The following is a 14,417-nucleotide window of genomic DNA, read 5'->3' as shown; positions in this document are numbered from 1 at the left end:
TAGAGCCATTGAAAAATGGAAGCATCGCCCATAAGAAGTTTTGAGAAAACTCGTGACAATACTTGATTTCTACGCAATAATGTCTTTCCAAAAATATTTTTTTCATTCATGAATACCAAAATTACAGATGAAAGGCATGTTACAGATAACCGTTAGCTTCTACAATATTGTTCTTAACAATTAACCGACGAATTCAACTGAAATTTAATTCTATACCCGGTTATAAAAATTCCTGTTAGCTTGCAACTTCTTACAGTAGCATTTATATATACTCGGGCAGCAGTAGCTTGATTTACAACGGGGTAATATATGATACCTTGTTACATTTATAAAAGGAACCCGACAGAATGTCTTGAGTCAGCCTAGAGATGGTATATAGTCGAAACGTTCGGCATCATCTCGCGAGTATGCCGTTTTATGATACAGGGAGAAGTTGAAAGATATACGATACGGACGTAGGGCACAAGCCTTGGGATCCTCGTAAAAAAGTTTATTAGAAGCATTGGGGTGAGATTACGATCAGCCAGCCAATGCTACCATTTTGCCAGGGGATATTAAAATAAGCCAACCAATCGACGTTCTCTTTTTGACGTACCCCTGCGACCTGCTTTCTACAGAGGGTACTTGTGCACTTTCATCCGCGTCATAAGAAATGTAATGGCGGACATTTGTGATCTGGTTCGTTAAATATTAACGACGACTACCTCCAAATTAATCTTGTTAAATAGATCGTTGAGAGCATTACAGACACCGCAATATAACAGATAACGATTTTATCACGTGATACCACTGACTATATTGTTATATCACAATCCGCTATGACTCTTCTATGGGCCAATTATTGAATGACGGTTCATTTTTTCACTGATACTTAAATTTATTTAATGAAAATAACAAATATCAGTTTTATATTCATTTTATACACAAAACCTATTAGTAACTTTTTTATTTCAAAATATATACATTCTTTATTTTCTGTTAATTTACACTTAATAACTACTATTTTCAGAAGAGGAATATAAAAAAAAACAACCAAATAAAAAAATAAAACTGAATAAGGAGAAACATAATAAATTTTAAATTTTGAACAAGTTCATAGTAAATCAGTAACAATTGATAAAAAAAATATTTTTGAACGCTGAAGGTGCATAATTTTTTGTTGGACAATAAAAAAGAAAATAAATTATTAATAATACATTTTATTAATTTTCATAAAATATTATAAGTAGTATACTACGTGTCAAGAGGTAAAACAAGAAGATTTCAGACGAGAGTGAAATTGACTTATCGAGCCGATAATACTCACCCGATCTTTAAAATTTTTAAACTTGATCAAGATAATTGCTTGAAGAATAAGTATACAAGATTTTATAGTCACCCGTCAAAAGCCTTCGAAGATATTACAATGACATTTTTATCATAACACAAGAGTCGATCATGTAACTTTGAAGCCTTATTAAAATTGAAAAAATGTTCGTGAAACAAAACATAAAAATTGATTTAAACATTTATTTATTTAAATAAAAAAAAATTAAAATTTGATGTCAAGTATCAGCAGTCTACATTATTTATTTAATTATTAAAAAGATCCTAGATCCTTTCTGAAATAAATAGTTCGTACAGAGATTAAATATCGGTGATAATATGGAGTAAACGTAAAAAGCGCGTAAAGAATGCCCAGAACGCAGCAGTATCCCAGTATAGACTAAGTAAAATTTCTTTTCTTCTCTTTCACTCGTAAATTTGAATTTTTGTATCCTTAATGAAGTTGTACATTAGAAACGAATTAGTGATTGTTTCTAATTAATAGAGGTATCTCTACCCTCCTTACAATAGACGCATTTCCAAGTAGAAACCATTAAAAAAAAAAAGTTTGGGTCGTTAGAAGGGAAGATTTAGAATTACGTAATTATGACACGCAATTTAAATGCATTTTTTTTTTTCATCTTTGAAAAAACAATTTTCTCTAATTATCATTTATTTTTTTCGCATTTTTAAAGATTACAATTATAGATTTTAAAAATTATACAATATAAATTTTAGTTTTCTTCAGATAATTTCGCCAAATCTATGTCACTCAAATATGAGGAAATCACGACTAAAAATATTTTTAAAAAAACTTTCAGCGTTAAATATCAACTTTTTTTTTTGTATTGCTTTTCTAAACGATTAAAAATCATTCCTCTATATAGAGGAAATTTTATGTTCGATTTCAGTTCAAAAATTTCATGTGTTTTGACATTCGTTATTCCCAATGCTAGCTTGCGTAGAGGTTTGTGTAATATACTATACAAATTAAAGTATGTATTAGCAAATGTAGTATTTTTCAAAAGTTTTACTTCTCTTCCTTGCACTGTTCACGCAAGTTATCAAACTCTTCACCACTCACAGCTTTTAAATTTTTCTCACAGACGTGATAATTACAAGCAATTAATTTAACAATATGTCGTCTAATTATTGGTATAACTCTATTCGATTTTCGTCCATTATATTCAATCGGGAGTTTATGCCTTTTATCTTCTGAATTGACATCAATACCATCATCCAGAAGAAATTCAGTTACCGTTTCATCAATATCGCAGGGGATCGATTTCCCCGTTTTAAATCGTTTAAAAATTAATTTTTCTGGAAATATCAACACTATTTTAGTTTCCTTCGTTATCGACTTTCCGAAGAGTTTTCTCTTCGTATTATCCGCCTGAAATACTTTACTATACCGCGCGCGCACAGTAGATACACAGAACAGAAGAGAAAGAGCACCAGACACCATCTGTCTCTTTATATTGGAACGGCTTTCACTTACAAGGACTGACCATATAGAAGTATTGAATTTATTAATGTTGAAAAAAATTAAAATAATTATTAGGCCTCTGCTAATTTCGGTATCATCTTAGATCCTTTCAAAAAAATAAAATCATTTTTTCTTTTAATGATTCAAAGTTCAAATTTTAAATTTCACAATCGAATGAAAAATATCGACAATCGATTGTTCGAGTAATCGATTCCATGTTACAACACCAGTTCCAGACTCCAGACCGTATGTCTGTATGCTTTCACATTCACGTGTGTTGTGTGCGCATACAAGCAAACACACAAATTAAATGTCGACTTACACATTCTTACATCTTATCAAATTTATTGTAAGCCAAAGATCATTTCAACTACCGAAGTTCAATCATTAACAGTTACTTGCTAAAAAAAGCCAACTGTCACATAACATATTTTACTTAATTGCTTTGTTTTTCTCAAACAATTAACATTCAATTGTAATAATATTTAAAGTTTTAACATCAGGCAACAATTGTCTAAACTTTAAGTTTTTTTGTCAGTTTACTGTAACGTTTTAAACGCATGCCGATAGTGACATCGTTAAATGATAATTGATAATTCAGAATGGCAACTCCCACAAACAACCGGAAACCTGGAGTTATAATTTTAGGAGGTAATTTATTATCAATTTAACAATATAGTCAATTTTAGTTTTTTTATTATTAGTGGACGTTCAGGTCTACGTATTTTTATTTGTTTAGTAATTTTATCGGCCTGAGATCTATAAGGGCCACAGATACAAAAGTAAACAAATTTATTTATTTATTTGATCGTAGAACTGTCACCTAACGACCATAAGCAAAATAAACAAAAATTACAAAGTGTACAGGTATAATGTATATATATTTATAAATATTCTGATTGAAAAATCTGCTTTATCACTCCATTATAACGCAAGTAAAAAATTACATTACAAGAAAAGTTATGTAGCACTAAAAAAGATTAGTACTATAGTAAGCTAACAATTTTTTTTACTGTAAAATGTTAAAATGCATGTATCTCATGAACAGTGCACTTTAGCAATATAAGTGTGATGAGCAATTTTGTAGAGGACAAAATTTCCTAAAAGATTGGTCCTATGCATATTTTTTGTAAGATGAGCCGTTTCTTCACTATTAACAAAAATAAATGAAAAAAGTGAAAAATTGACTTTCGGAGCTGATATAATCGACATGGATCGAGTTAGACCAAAACCGTTTTATACACTTTTAAAAAGCAACAAATACTCTACAAATAAAAATTGGTTTCAAAACGATAGCTCAAAATCGGGCTAAGTTATAGTAATTTAAAAAAAAAGTTATTCGATTTACATGCTTTTTAAATGGGAAAACTTTGATGCTTGAGAGAAAGTACTTAAAATTAAGAGCTGAAATTTTCAGGGAATTTTTCTCTCAACATAAACAACAAAATTTTCTTGTGTTCGCTAAAAAAAATATGTTCGTTTCAAATGAAGAACCCTAATATATCTACATATTTATTGACTCTATACAAATGAAAATATAAAAGACATTCGTTAATACATTTATCCATGATCATTTTCAAGAAATAATCAGTAACAGGCGGATCTGAGTTCTTGATAAGTATTTAGTGCAACACCTGTCAAGAAATTCCATGTGGGATTGCATGAGAACCCATAGGAATTCATATAGGGAAGTGTATTTATATAAGAATCCATGTAGGAAACCATGGGTATCTGGATTCCCACATGGGAACAATGCTTTTTATAACGTGGCACTTTTTGTTAATTGTCCTAATTCCTAATCTGTAGAAAATTCCCATATAGACTTTTACATGGTGCGGATTCCCATGGAAAATCTTGGTAAAAATCCACATGAGAATTCACATTAAATTCCCATATAAATTTTGCATAGTGAGGGTTCCCACAGGAACCCATGTAAGAATCTATATTGGGATCTACGCTGAATTTCTATGTGGATTTTTTTGATAGGTGGTTTTTGGTGTCTAAATACAGGCTGCGTTGTTGACCTCCTGTAAACTACCAAAAATGATGGCTCGTTTTGCCTGAATTTAGCTTCAAAATATTATCAGAACATCATATCTCAATTTTTTCAATGACACCATCAAGTTTAGCCGCTGTTTGATCTATTTCAGCTGCGTATATGTAGAGAACATGATAAACTGGTATTATTTTTTTTTTTTTGCAGGATGTGGTTTCATTGGAAGGAACCTCGCGGCTTACCTGATTGAACAAAATTTAGTTTCACACATTAGAATTGTGGATAAAGTGCCTCCACAAACTGCTTGGCTCAATAAAAAACATCAATTAATATTTGAAAATCCACTAATTGAATTCAAAAGTGCTAATCTAATAAACCCTGGTACAGTATTTTGTTTATTTAATAATTTAATTTAACATATTTATTATTATTATTAAATTTTTTTAGTTTCGTGCCAAAATGCCTTTGTCACTGACAATCCCATTGACTATGTGTTTAATTGTGCGGGAGAAACTAAAAGTGGCCAAACAGACCCCGTTTACCGAGAAGGTATCTATAAACTAAGCATCAATTGCGCTCAACATGCTGTCAAACTTGGAGTCAAACGCTTTGTTGAAATATCATCGGGTAATATGAGTTCATCAGAAAAAGTAATAACTTTATTTAAACAATTGTTTTTGTCCGACTGAGTAATTAAATTTATTTATTTTTACTTTAATTTGTAATAAATAATTTTAATTTTAGGCTCCCCACAAGGAAGATGATCCTACAGACCCATGGACATTTATTGCTAAACATAAATTACAAGTAGAAAATGACTTAAAAAACATTCCAGGACTTAAATATACAATACTCCGTCCAGCGGTTGTTTATGGAGTAGCTGATAAAAGTGGTCTAGGTAAATTAATAATCCATAAGTATTAAAATTTTTAGTATATATCTATACATTAGGAAACTAGAACCCTATCAAAAAACAACTACCCATTCAAAGAACTAATAGCTGATCAGGGAAGTAGTACCCGATCAAAGAACTATTTTCCGATCGGTGAACTATCACCTGGTCAGGGAATTAGTACCCGATCAGGTAATCAGTACCTGTTCAGAGAACGACTACTCCAGCAGAGAACTAGAACCTGATCAGGGAACTAGTACTTGATCAGAGAATTAGTACCTGATCAAAGAACTAGTATCTCATCAGAGAGCTAGTGTCTGATCAGGGAACAACTACTCCATCAGAGAACTAGTACCTGTTCAGGGAACGACTACTCCGTCAGAGAAGTAGTACCTGGTCAGGGAAATAGTACCCGATTACTCATGTATTTTTGTACATCGATATTTACTAAATTTTACTAAATACAGGTATATAAATACATGGAGTGATCGGGTACTAGTTCCCTGATCAGGTACTGGGTCTCTTACCTTCGCACCTAAAAAAAAATATTTAAATGAATTTATTTCCATAAATGATCTACACATAATTAATTAATTGAGTAAATAATTTATCAGCTCCGCGTCTTGTCGTTGGCGCTGTTTACAAACATTTGGGTGAAATGATGAAATTACTCTGGGGTCCTAATCTTCATATGAATACTGTCCATGTACTTGATGTCGCCCGAGCATTGTGGCATGTAGCTATCAGAGATGATACAATCGGTCAAGTTTACAATTTAGTTGATGAAGGAGATTCAACACAAGGATCTATAAGTGCCATGGTTTCGGAATTATTTAATATTAATCACGACTATTGGGGTACTGCTCTTTCTACATTAGCCAAGGTAATTTTTCCCCAGTAAAATTAACTCTCAAAAAATTATTACAAGTATTATTTGATAATTTATTGTTACAATTAGACGGACATGAGTACGGTCGTTGAAGAAGTCAACGATAAACATATGGGTCCCTGGGCAGAAGCCTGCACTAAAGATGGTATAGAAAATAGTCCATTGTCGCCATACATTGATCAGGAATTGCTGTACAACAAACATCTTTATTTATATAATGGAAAGTTACTTAAAATTGGATTTAATTACAATTATCCAAAAGTTACTAAGGAACTATTGAAAGAGGTACAAATTTTTTTTGTTTATTTATTAGAATCCGAATTACGGTAATTACCGTAGTTTACGGTATTCTGGAGAATTTCGTTAATTTACAACAATTTACGATAAACTTACGGCAAAAGCACAGCATTTTCCCGTACACTTGCGGCAAAATAACGGTTGTTTGCCGAAAAATTGCAACAATTCTGCGGTACTTTACCGTAAAGTGAAGTATTGCAATTTACGAATTTTAAAAAGCATACGGTTTTTACGGTAAAAATATCATAAATTACCGCAATTTGCGGCATTTTTGCAATGAAATCTACCCTAGCAGATCTAAATTACGGTTTCGACGGTAAATTTGCGGTGAAATTGTGGCAATACTACGGTATTTTACGGCAAAATACGGTAATTTACTGCATTTCCACAGCAGATGTACCGTAAATTGCGGTAGTTTTCAGTTAAGCGCGGTAATTTGCCGTAATTCGAATCTGCTAGGGCGTATACTATTTTGTTTTTACAATGCAATACTTCACTTACGGCAAAATACCTCAAATTTCCATAAATTGCCGTAATTCTTCCGAATACCGTAAATTACGGTACTTACTGTAATTTACGGTATCCAGTAGGATTGCCGCAATTAACGGTAAAATACGACAATTTACCCAAATTGCGGTAATTCTGCTGGGTATAGTAAATTGCGGTAAATTACGATAATTACTGTGATTTACCGTAATTCGGATCCACTAGGGTGACGTCTCTTGTATTTATCAAGAAATGTTTATATAAGGATTGTATGACAACCTTCTTGTCATAAATTTAAAATGCGCGCGGTTTTTAAAATAAAAAACTAACGACTAATGTTCTATGTGATTCTCTTACCTTTAATTTTTCTATAAATAATTTATGAATTTATTTGTTCCAGATGCTCGATGATTATGTTTTAATGAAAATTTTTCCACATTCCTTAATGCTGTAGAAGAAATCCAAGCTGCCAATACTCGACGATGCAATAATGACTAATTCAATAAGGCCTAGAATTATAAATTTTAGACCCTTAAGTCTGTCATAGAGATAAAAATTTTCACCTCGTGCCTAATATTCTTTCGGAATCATATATTAGATTAATGCGTTATGTGTCTCATTGATATTTGGCAATTTATTGACACTTATCCCATAAATTATAATTATAAAAAAAAAAGTTATTAACTTTAAAAAAGACATCACGTTACTAAAATTTAAAAAATTTCAATTTAACTAATTTTAAATTAGTTAGTTATTGAAAATTCGGTAATGATACATATATGTATATATATATATATATATATATATATATATATATATATATATATATATATATATATATATATATATTTTAGCAGTCAATTTCCATTGAATGAATAAATAATAAAAAAAGTCTGCTACTGTATTGTGATAAACACAGGAACGCACGTACTTAATATGTTAATTGCCTAAAAATTCGGTAGTTTTATTAATTGTAATTAATTGTGACTGGATACTAGTCAGGATATGAGGCCTAAATCAAAGCGAATTCAATTAATTCGATGGTGTAAAATGGACATAACGTTCACTAGGCATAATGATAGTGTTAGTCTATCTAATTTTTTTTTTAGACAACAATTTACTTTAAATAAGGCGCGCTCCCAATCCCAAAAAGGCAAATACCGGATGTAGATCTAGTATTAGATCTAATAGGGATAGAAATTTTTATTTTTATGCTCGATCAAAAAAAATTAAAACTAAAGAGGCCTATAAATATATATCTCTGATTAAAAACTCCGATTTGAAAATTTGAATCGGAGGGTTCCGTATAAATCCAATTGAAAGTTAATCAAAAATCGTAAAGTTAATTTGAAAAAATAAAAAATTATTTTCTGATTAAATCTGATGGGAAAATTTCAATCAGATAATTGGAACGCTCCCGAGAAATTCTGATTAAACGTTTGTTTCTGATTGAATCTGATAAAAATCCGATGGAGCTCCAATCAGTTTTAATTGGATTCAATCGGAAGGTTCTGAATGAATCCGATTAAAAGTTGATCGAATATTGGAAACATAATTATTATTTTTTGATTGATTCTGATTAAAAAATTTCTATCGGATTCAATTAAATCCGCAAATTCAAATTATTCAAATTTTTCGATGATTGTTGAAAGTTTGCATTCAAGTGAAAAATGACCGTTTCGCGAATTTAAAAAAAGCCATTTTTGTAGGTTAAGATTCTAGTTTCCAAATTTTTTGGTTAACAATCTTTGGAAAGTACTTGTCGCTTTACTTACGAAATTGATCGAAAACAAAAATTTATTCATAGGCCTTTTTTTCATTAGCTAAAAATTAAAAATAAAATTAATGCCCACGCATATATTTGCTGTTATAGGCCATTTTGTAATAAATATTTTAAATTTTGTATTTTGATCAATTTCGTGATTCTTGAGCGATAGGTGAATTCAAAAAAACTATATGCCTTTTTGGTACTAGGGGTGCGAAGTGCTTTGTGCACTATTTCTTAAATAGCGAAATAAGAATATACAATGTCTTATTTTTTTTTTTTTAAACTTTTTAAGGATTTTTATAAAGACAATTTACTTAGCATTCCAATTTTAATATAAAATACTTTTGACGTGATGGAATAGGTTTATTTATGATATTAGATGGAAAAATTGAGTACAAATAGTATTATAAATGATGATTAAATTGTTACTAAAATAAATTTCGAAAACATATTTGCTGTTGTTATATCGCCAAGTGAAGTTGATTACACAATAAATAATAGTATATTACACACCTAGGGTAGTAAAGTAAAAAATGTCTCAGATCACATGTGATCTGACACGGAAAGATTGGAACCCGACTCATTACGGTGCTGGAAAAAAATGCTCGATTGTGGTGCAGCGCCACACTGATTACTGTGCGGAACCTGACTGAGTTGTGTGCGCACATCACTCAGTCAGGTTCCGTGGAGGCTTTCTTATTTACTGCCCAAGGAGTGTATACTATTTTTCTCCTCGACGGAGGCGGAACGCGGCAACTTCGTTTTGCTCAGCAGGACAAAAGTTGACGCTTTTCACCCGGAGGTGAGAAAAATTGTTATTTTAAAAAAATTAATAATTAAATAAGCAATATGCTAATTTTAAATTGTACTGACAGACGATCTTCCTCAATTGAAATTATTATACTATTTATTAAATAACTCGTGTTAATATTTTTAGGTATGCTACCATATTTTGATATTAAATTTGCTCATAGATAAACTTCATTTTGTGTTTTCTTTAAATATCTTTTTTTTTATTTTTACCAAACCTTCACCGAAAGTTTCCTGTCCTGTTTAGTGGAAAAAATGACATTAATTTTCATTGCTGTAAAAAAAAAATCCTTATAAATACAGGATTTAAGACAAAAGTATTAAAAAAAAAAAAAAACATTTTACTGTCTTATTTTTTTATTGAATTATCGCAACAATACGGTGTCAACAATATTGTTAAATATTTCGTATATTGTTTTTATTTTAATACTTGTTTTTTTTATTTTATTTTATTATTTTTTTATTAAACAATAAGATGATGCAATGAATTATACATGTAATATATTAAAATATATACTTTCAATATTTTGTTACGCTTTTTCACATTACTCAATTATGATCTTAACAATCGTACATATTTTATATATATATTATAGAAATACTCTAAATTATTTAAATATAAAATAATAATAATAATAATAATAATAATAATAATAATAATAATAATAATAATGGAATCATGAAAACAATTATATTAATCAACGGTGAAATAATAGTATATTGTGTGACAAGGGATGAAACGAAACGATTTCAGACCAGAGTGAAGTTGGCCTTCGAGCCTTAGGCGGCTGACATTACCCACAAGTGGAAATCGTGTTTTATCCTGAGTCACACACTATATTTTTCATGATTGCCTGCATTGGAACTTGAAGTTTCAGTGTCAGCATCCAGTCAGAAACAAGTTAATTTACGACCAATGGTGTGATCAATTATTAACGTATGTTTCAATAAACGGGCAGACATTATTTTCACTACACCTGCGCCGAAAGTTTAAATTCCTGCCCTGTAGAGGAATAAAGTCGTTTTTTGGTCTTATGAAAATGAAGGAAAATGATGAAAATTGGCGCATGCGCGATTTTTCCCACAGAGGCAAAAATTTAAACTTTCAGGGGGGAGATCGGCTGTCCTAATATGCGTGTTTGCCGCACTCGCCTTTGGCTCGGGTAGCCAATTACACGCGCGGTTGGAATGTCCAACTTACACCCTAGGTGCGTAATCTACTAATTCTTCCCAAGGGACAAAACAAAATTTTTTCCGCCCGCTGGATGAAGACATTCGCATTTACGCGTTTGCTGATATTTGTTCGCGACATTGAACTGAAATGGGCGTTCGGACTGTAGAGACACTGAAACTTGAAGTTTCGATGCTGGTATCATGAAAATAATTATTTTTTTTTGTTATGAATGTCCGTTTGGTTAACAACTAAAATTAATCGCCGCATAATACATTTATGGCTTAAAATATACTCGGTTGAAAAAATAATATTGAGGTAAAAATGATTTTATTAAAGTCTATTAATAATAATAATCATTATTATTTATCGCTGCTAAGTTATTATTATTTTTAATTAATAATTAAGTAATTAGTATTGACCCCTTTTTTATACTTATATATAAAAAGAGTTATAAAAACATTGTGGAGGTATATTCGTTCGACTAGAGTCGCCGTACGATACTATTAATTATTCGAATATTATAAATAAGTAAATTACCAGGGAGCGTTTTTCATTTTTTTTGTTGCTTATTATCTATTTCTCTTTTTTTAATAGCGCAGTGTTCGATGAATAATCATTAATTAAATGCGATATAAAATTGAATTCAATAAATTACAAATGGTTTTATAAATAGTTATAACTGTATGTATAAAAATGTACAAAAGCTTCACCGTTATGACTTTATTGTCCCGGGTAAAAATATTTGACCGAAAATACGCCGAAAAAGAGCCGAAAAGGCTAAGTCTGGTCGAAATCACGTCGAAAATAGAAATTTTTTTCGAAAAAGCCTGAAATTTGGCCGAAATATCGCTGAAGCCGTAGAATTTCACTGGATAAAGTCGAAATCCTTCCGAAGTTACGTCGAAACCACAGAATTTTAATAGGAAAGGTCGCAAATTGTCCGAAATTAAATCGTAATCACAGAATTTCATTAGAAAAGGCCGAAAATTAGCCGAAATTTCGCTAAAGCTGTAGAATTTTTTCGGAAAAACCTGAAATTTGGCCGAAATATCACTGAAGCCGTAGAATTTTACTGGAAAAGGTCGAAAATCGTCCGTAATTAAGTCGTAACTACAGAATTTTATTAGAAAAGACCGACAGTTGAGCGAAATCTCGCTAAAGCTGTGGAATTTTAGTGGAAAAAGTCGAAAATTGTTCGAAACTACTCCGAAAACACAGAATTTTATTAGAAAAGGCCGAAATTGGCCCGAAAACACGACGAAATTTTGATATTTTCAATAAATTGAGTCAGCCGATGTTAAGTTTTTTTTTTAGGCCTAATTATTCGCAATTTTTCGGCTTGAAATTTTTTTACCCGGGTTTTTACATAGAAATCAAATGTATTCATTATTTTTTTACTACACAAGCTAATAATTATTTTTTAACATAAAAATTGATATGGTTTATTTACAATAACGGTGGTGGGATATTAAATTATTTCGATAAATAAATAATATATAATTTTATTAATTAAAATGAAATAAAAATATATAAAACAGTATTCAAAAGCAGATAAAAAAAAATTTAAAAAGGTTGATAACTTTTTATTTTTTTATTGCTTTGTACTTTTGAGTAATGTAACACCTTAGATCCTTAATAAACTATTTTACCATAAATATATTCAACCCGGCGACTCCATACAATGAGTTGCGAAACAAAAAAAATATTTTAATGAACTATCACATCCCTTATTTAAACAATCCAATATGTTATCATTCATATTTATAAAATCTGTTGCTAAATTTATAAAAACTTGAAAAAAAAAGAATCATAAGCGAATTTGGTGCGAGATGCTACCGCGTTTTTGAATTTAAGCTACGAAATTATATTTCAAAATGTTTTTTTTTTTGATACGCAAAAAAAATTTCAATTTTTACAACCCATTGATAAATTTATCAGAACGTAACGAAATGATGCACGTACCTGGCGCGAGATGCTACCGCGTCTTTAAATTTAAACTATGAAATCATACTTCAAAATTATTTTTTTTTATACACAAAAGAAAGTTATTATTTTTAAATCGGATTTTTACAATCTGTTGATGAATTTATAAAAACTTCTAACAAAATGATGCGCATACTTGGCGCGAGATACTACCGCGTCTTTAGATTTTAACTGTAAAATTAAACTTCAAAATGATTATTTTTTTTTCTTACAAATTTTGATTAATAAAATGCGTATCAGTTTTGACAGAGAATATTGAAACACATGAGAACCGGCTTGAACTAAATAAAAATTTAATTATTGGATTATTTAAACAAGGGCAATATAAATGTTTATGTGTTGAATGATTGATGATTAATTTTTTTTTCTGATGAAATTTAAAATATATTAAATTAAAATATATAATAATTATTATTAAAATAATATTATTTTTCACAAACATTTAAACATAAAAATTTTTTTTTTTAAATATGACCTGAGAGTTGTACATCTGGTGTTTTAAATACTACTATGTATACGCAATATATAAAACTACAAAACAATTACGCCGTTACAAATAATACGATTCAAACAGTCTGGTAAGCGTAAAGTGATCTTTTTTTTTCTTTTTTCTTTTTTTTCTCATTAAAACTTGTCATACACTACTGAAAACATTCAGAAAATTTCTATACCAACGCATAATTATTACAGTATGTGTAAATCAGACATCAAAGCCATTTTATGTAACTCATACCCGAAAAAAAGCGCCGCTGTCTAAAGTCATCATAATATTTTATATTACATTACGGACCTTTGTGATTGGTCAAAAGTGTCATATAATATATATTTAACGACATTTTAGTGAAATGGGCGGAGCTTATCCCTACTCAATGATTCCAGCCAATAACGAATCTATTACTTGTCCCTTTTATGACGTCACTGAATTTAGCTGCCTTATTAACGTGACCAAAATCCCTAGACTGCGCATGCGCATTTAATCAATCAGCACACGCACGCGCAGATCAATGCAGCATCAGCTTATCACCTTACATATTTTTATTAATTTATACGACATAATAACAAAGTTGATGTTTTTTAATGAGTTAAGTTTTGTTAAGTGAATGCTATTAAAGATATTATCCGATTCCATGAAGAATTAATATTTTTTGACAATAATCAAATTATTTTTCTAACCCCGACTGCATGACAATGACTTTAGATATCTTACGGCGTTTTTTTCATGCATTCATTACATGAACTATTGTATCAATCTAGTGACATCGTGTATTATACTCTCGAGTGTTGGCAACACGTGCGTCGCTCATGCCAACAATCCCGCACTCGACTATATA

The 14,417-nt window shown here is 30.4% G+C and overlaps 1 protein-coding gene across 1 annotated transcript; it reads left to right on the top strand.

The window, feature by feature from the left end:
- Positions 1-3,071: 3,071 nt before the first annotated feature.
- Positions 3,072-8,128, top strand: LOC130667834 (uncharacterized). Its single transcript, XM_057469695.1, has 7 exons — positions 3,072-3,442; positions 4,995-5,168; positions 5,235-5,437; positions 5,532-5,685; positions 6,294-6,562; positions 6,638-6,853; positions 7,752-8,128. Exons 1-7 carry the CDS (start codon positions 3,394-3,396, stop codon positions 7,803-7,805), a joined length of 1,119 nt encoding a protein of 372 aa, XP_057325678.1. The 5' UTR covers positions 3,072-3,393; the 3' UTR covers positions 7,806-8,128.
- The last annotated feature ends 6,289 nt before the right edge of the window (positions 8,129-14,417 follow it).

The sequence above is a fragment of the Microplitis mediator genome, chromosome 5 (assembly GCF_029852145.1).
Source record: "Microplitis mediator isolate UGA2020A chromosome 5, iyMicMedi2.1, whole genome shotgun sequence".
NCBI lineage: Eukaryota > Metazoa > Arthropoda > Insecta > Hymenoptera > Braconidae > Microplitis > Microplitis mediator.
The sequence above is the reverse complement of the archived record's forward strand: the minus strand, read 5'-3'. Positions and strand labels throughout refer to the sequence as shown.

What these genes read in the sequence shown, in the direction of transcription:
- LOC130667834 (XM_057469695.1), top strand. Translation starts at nt 3,394, where the DNA reads ATGGCAACTCCCACAAACAACCGGAAACCTGGAGTTATAATTTTAGGA. An exon ending in TGGAGTTATAATTTTAGGAG is followed by an intron (nt 3,443 to 4,994) that starts GTAATTTATTAT and finishes TTTTTTTTGCAG; the next exon opens with GATGTGGTTTCATTGGAAGG. An exon ending in CTCTTTCTACATTAGCCAAG is followed by an intron (nt 6,563 to 6,637) that starts GTAATTTTTCCC and finishes TGTTACAATTAG; the next exon opens with ACGGACATGAGTACGGTCGT.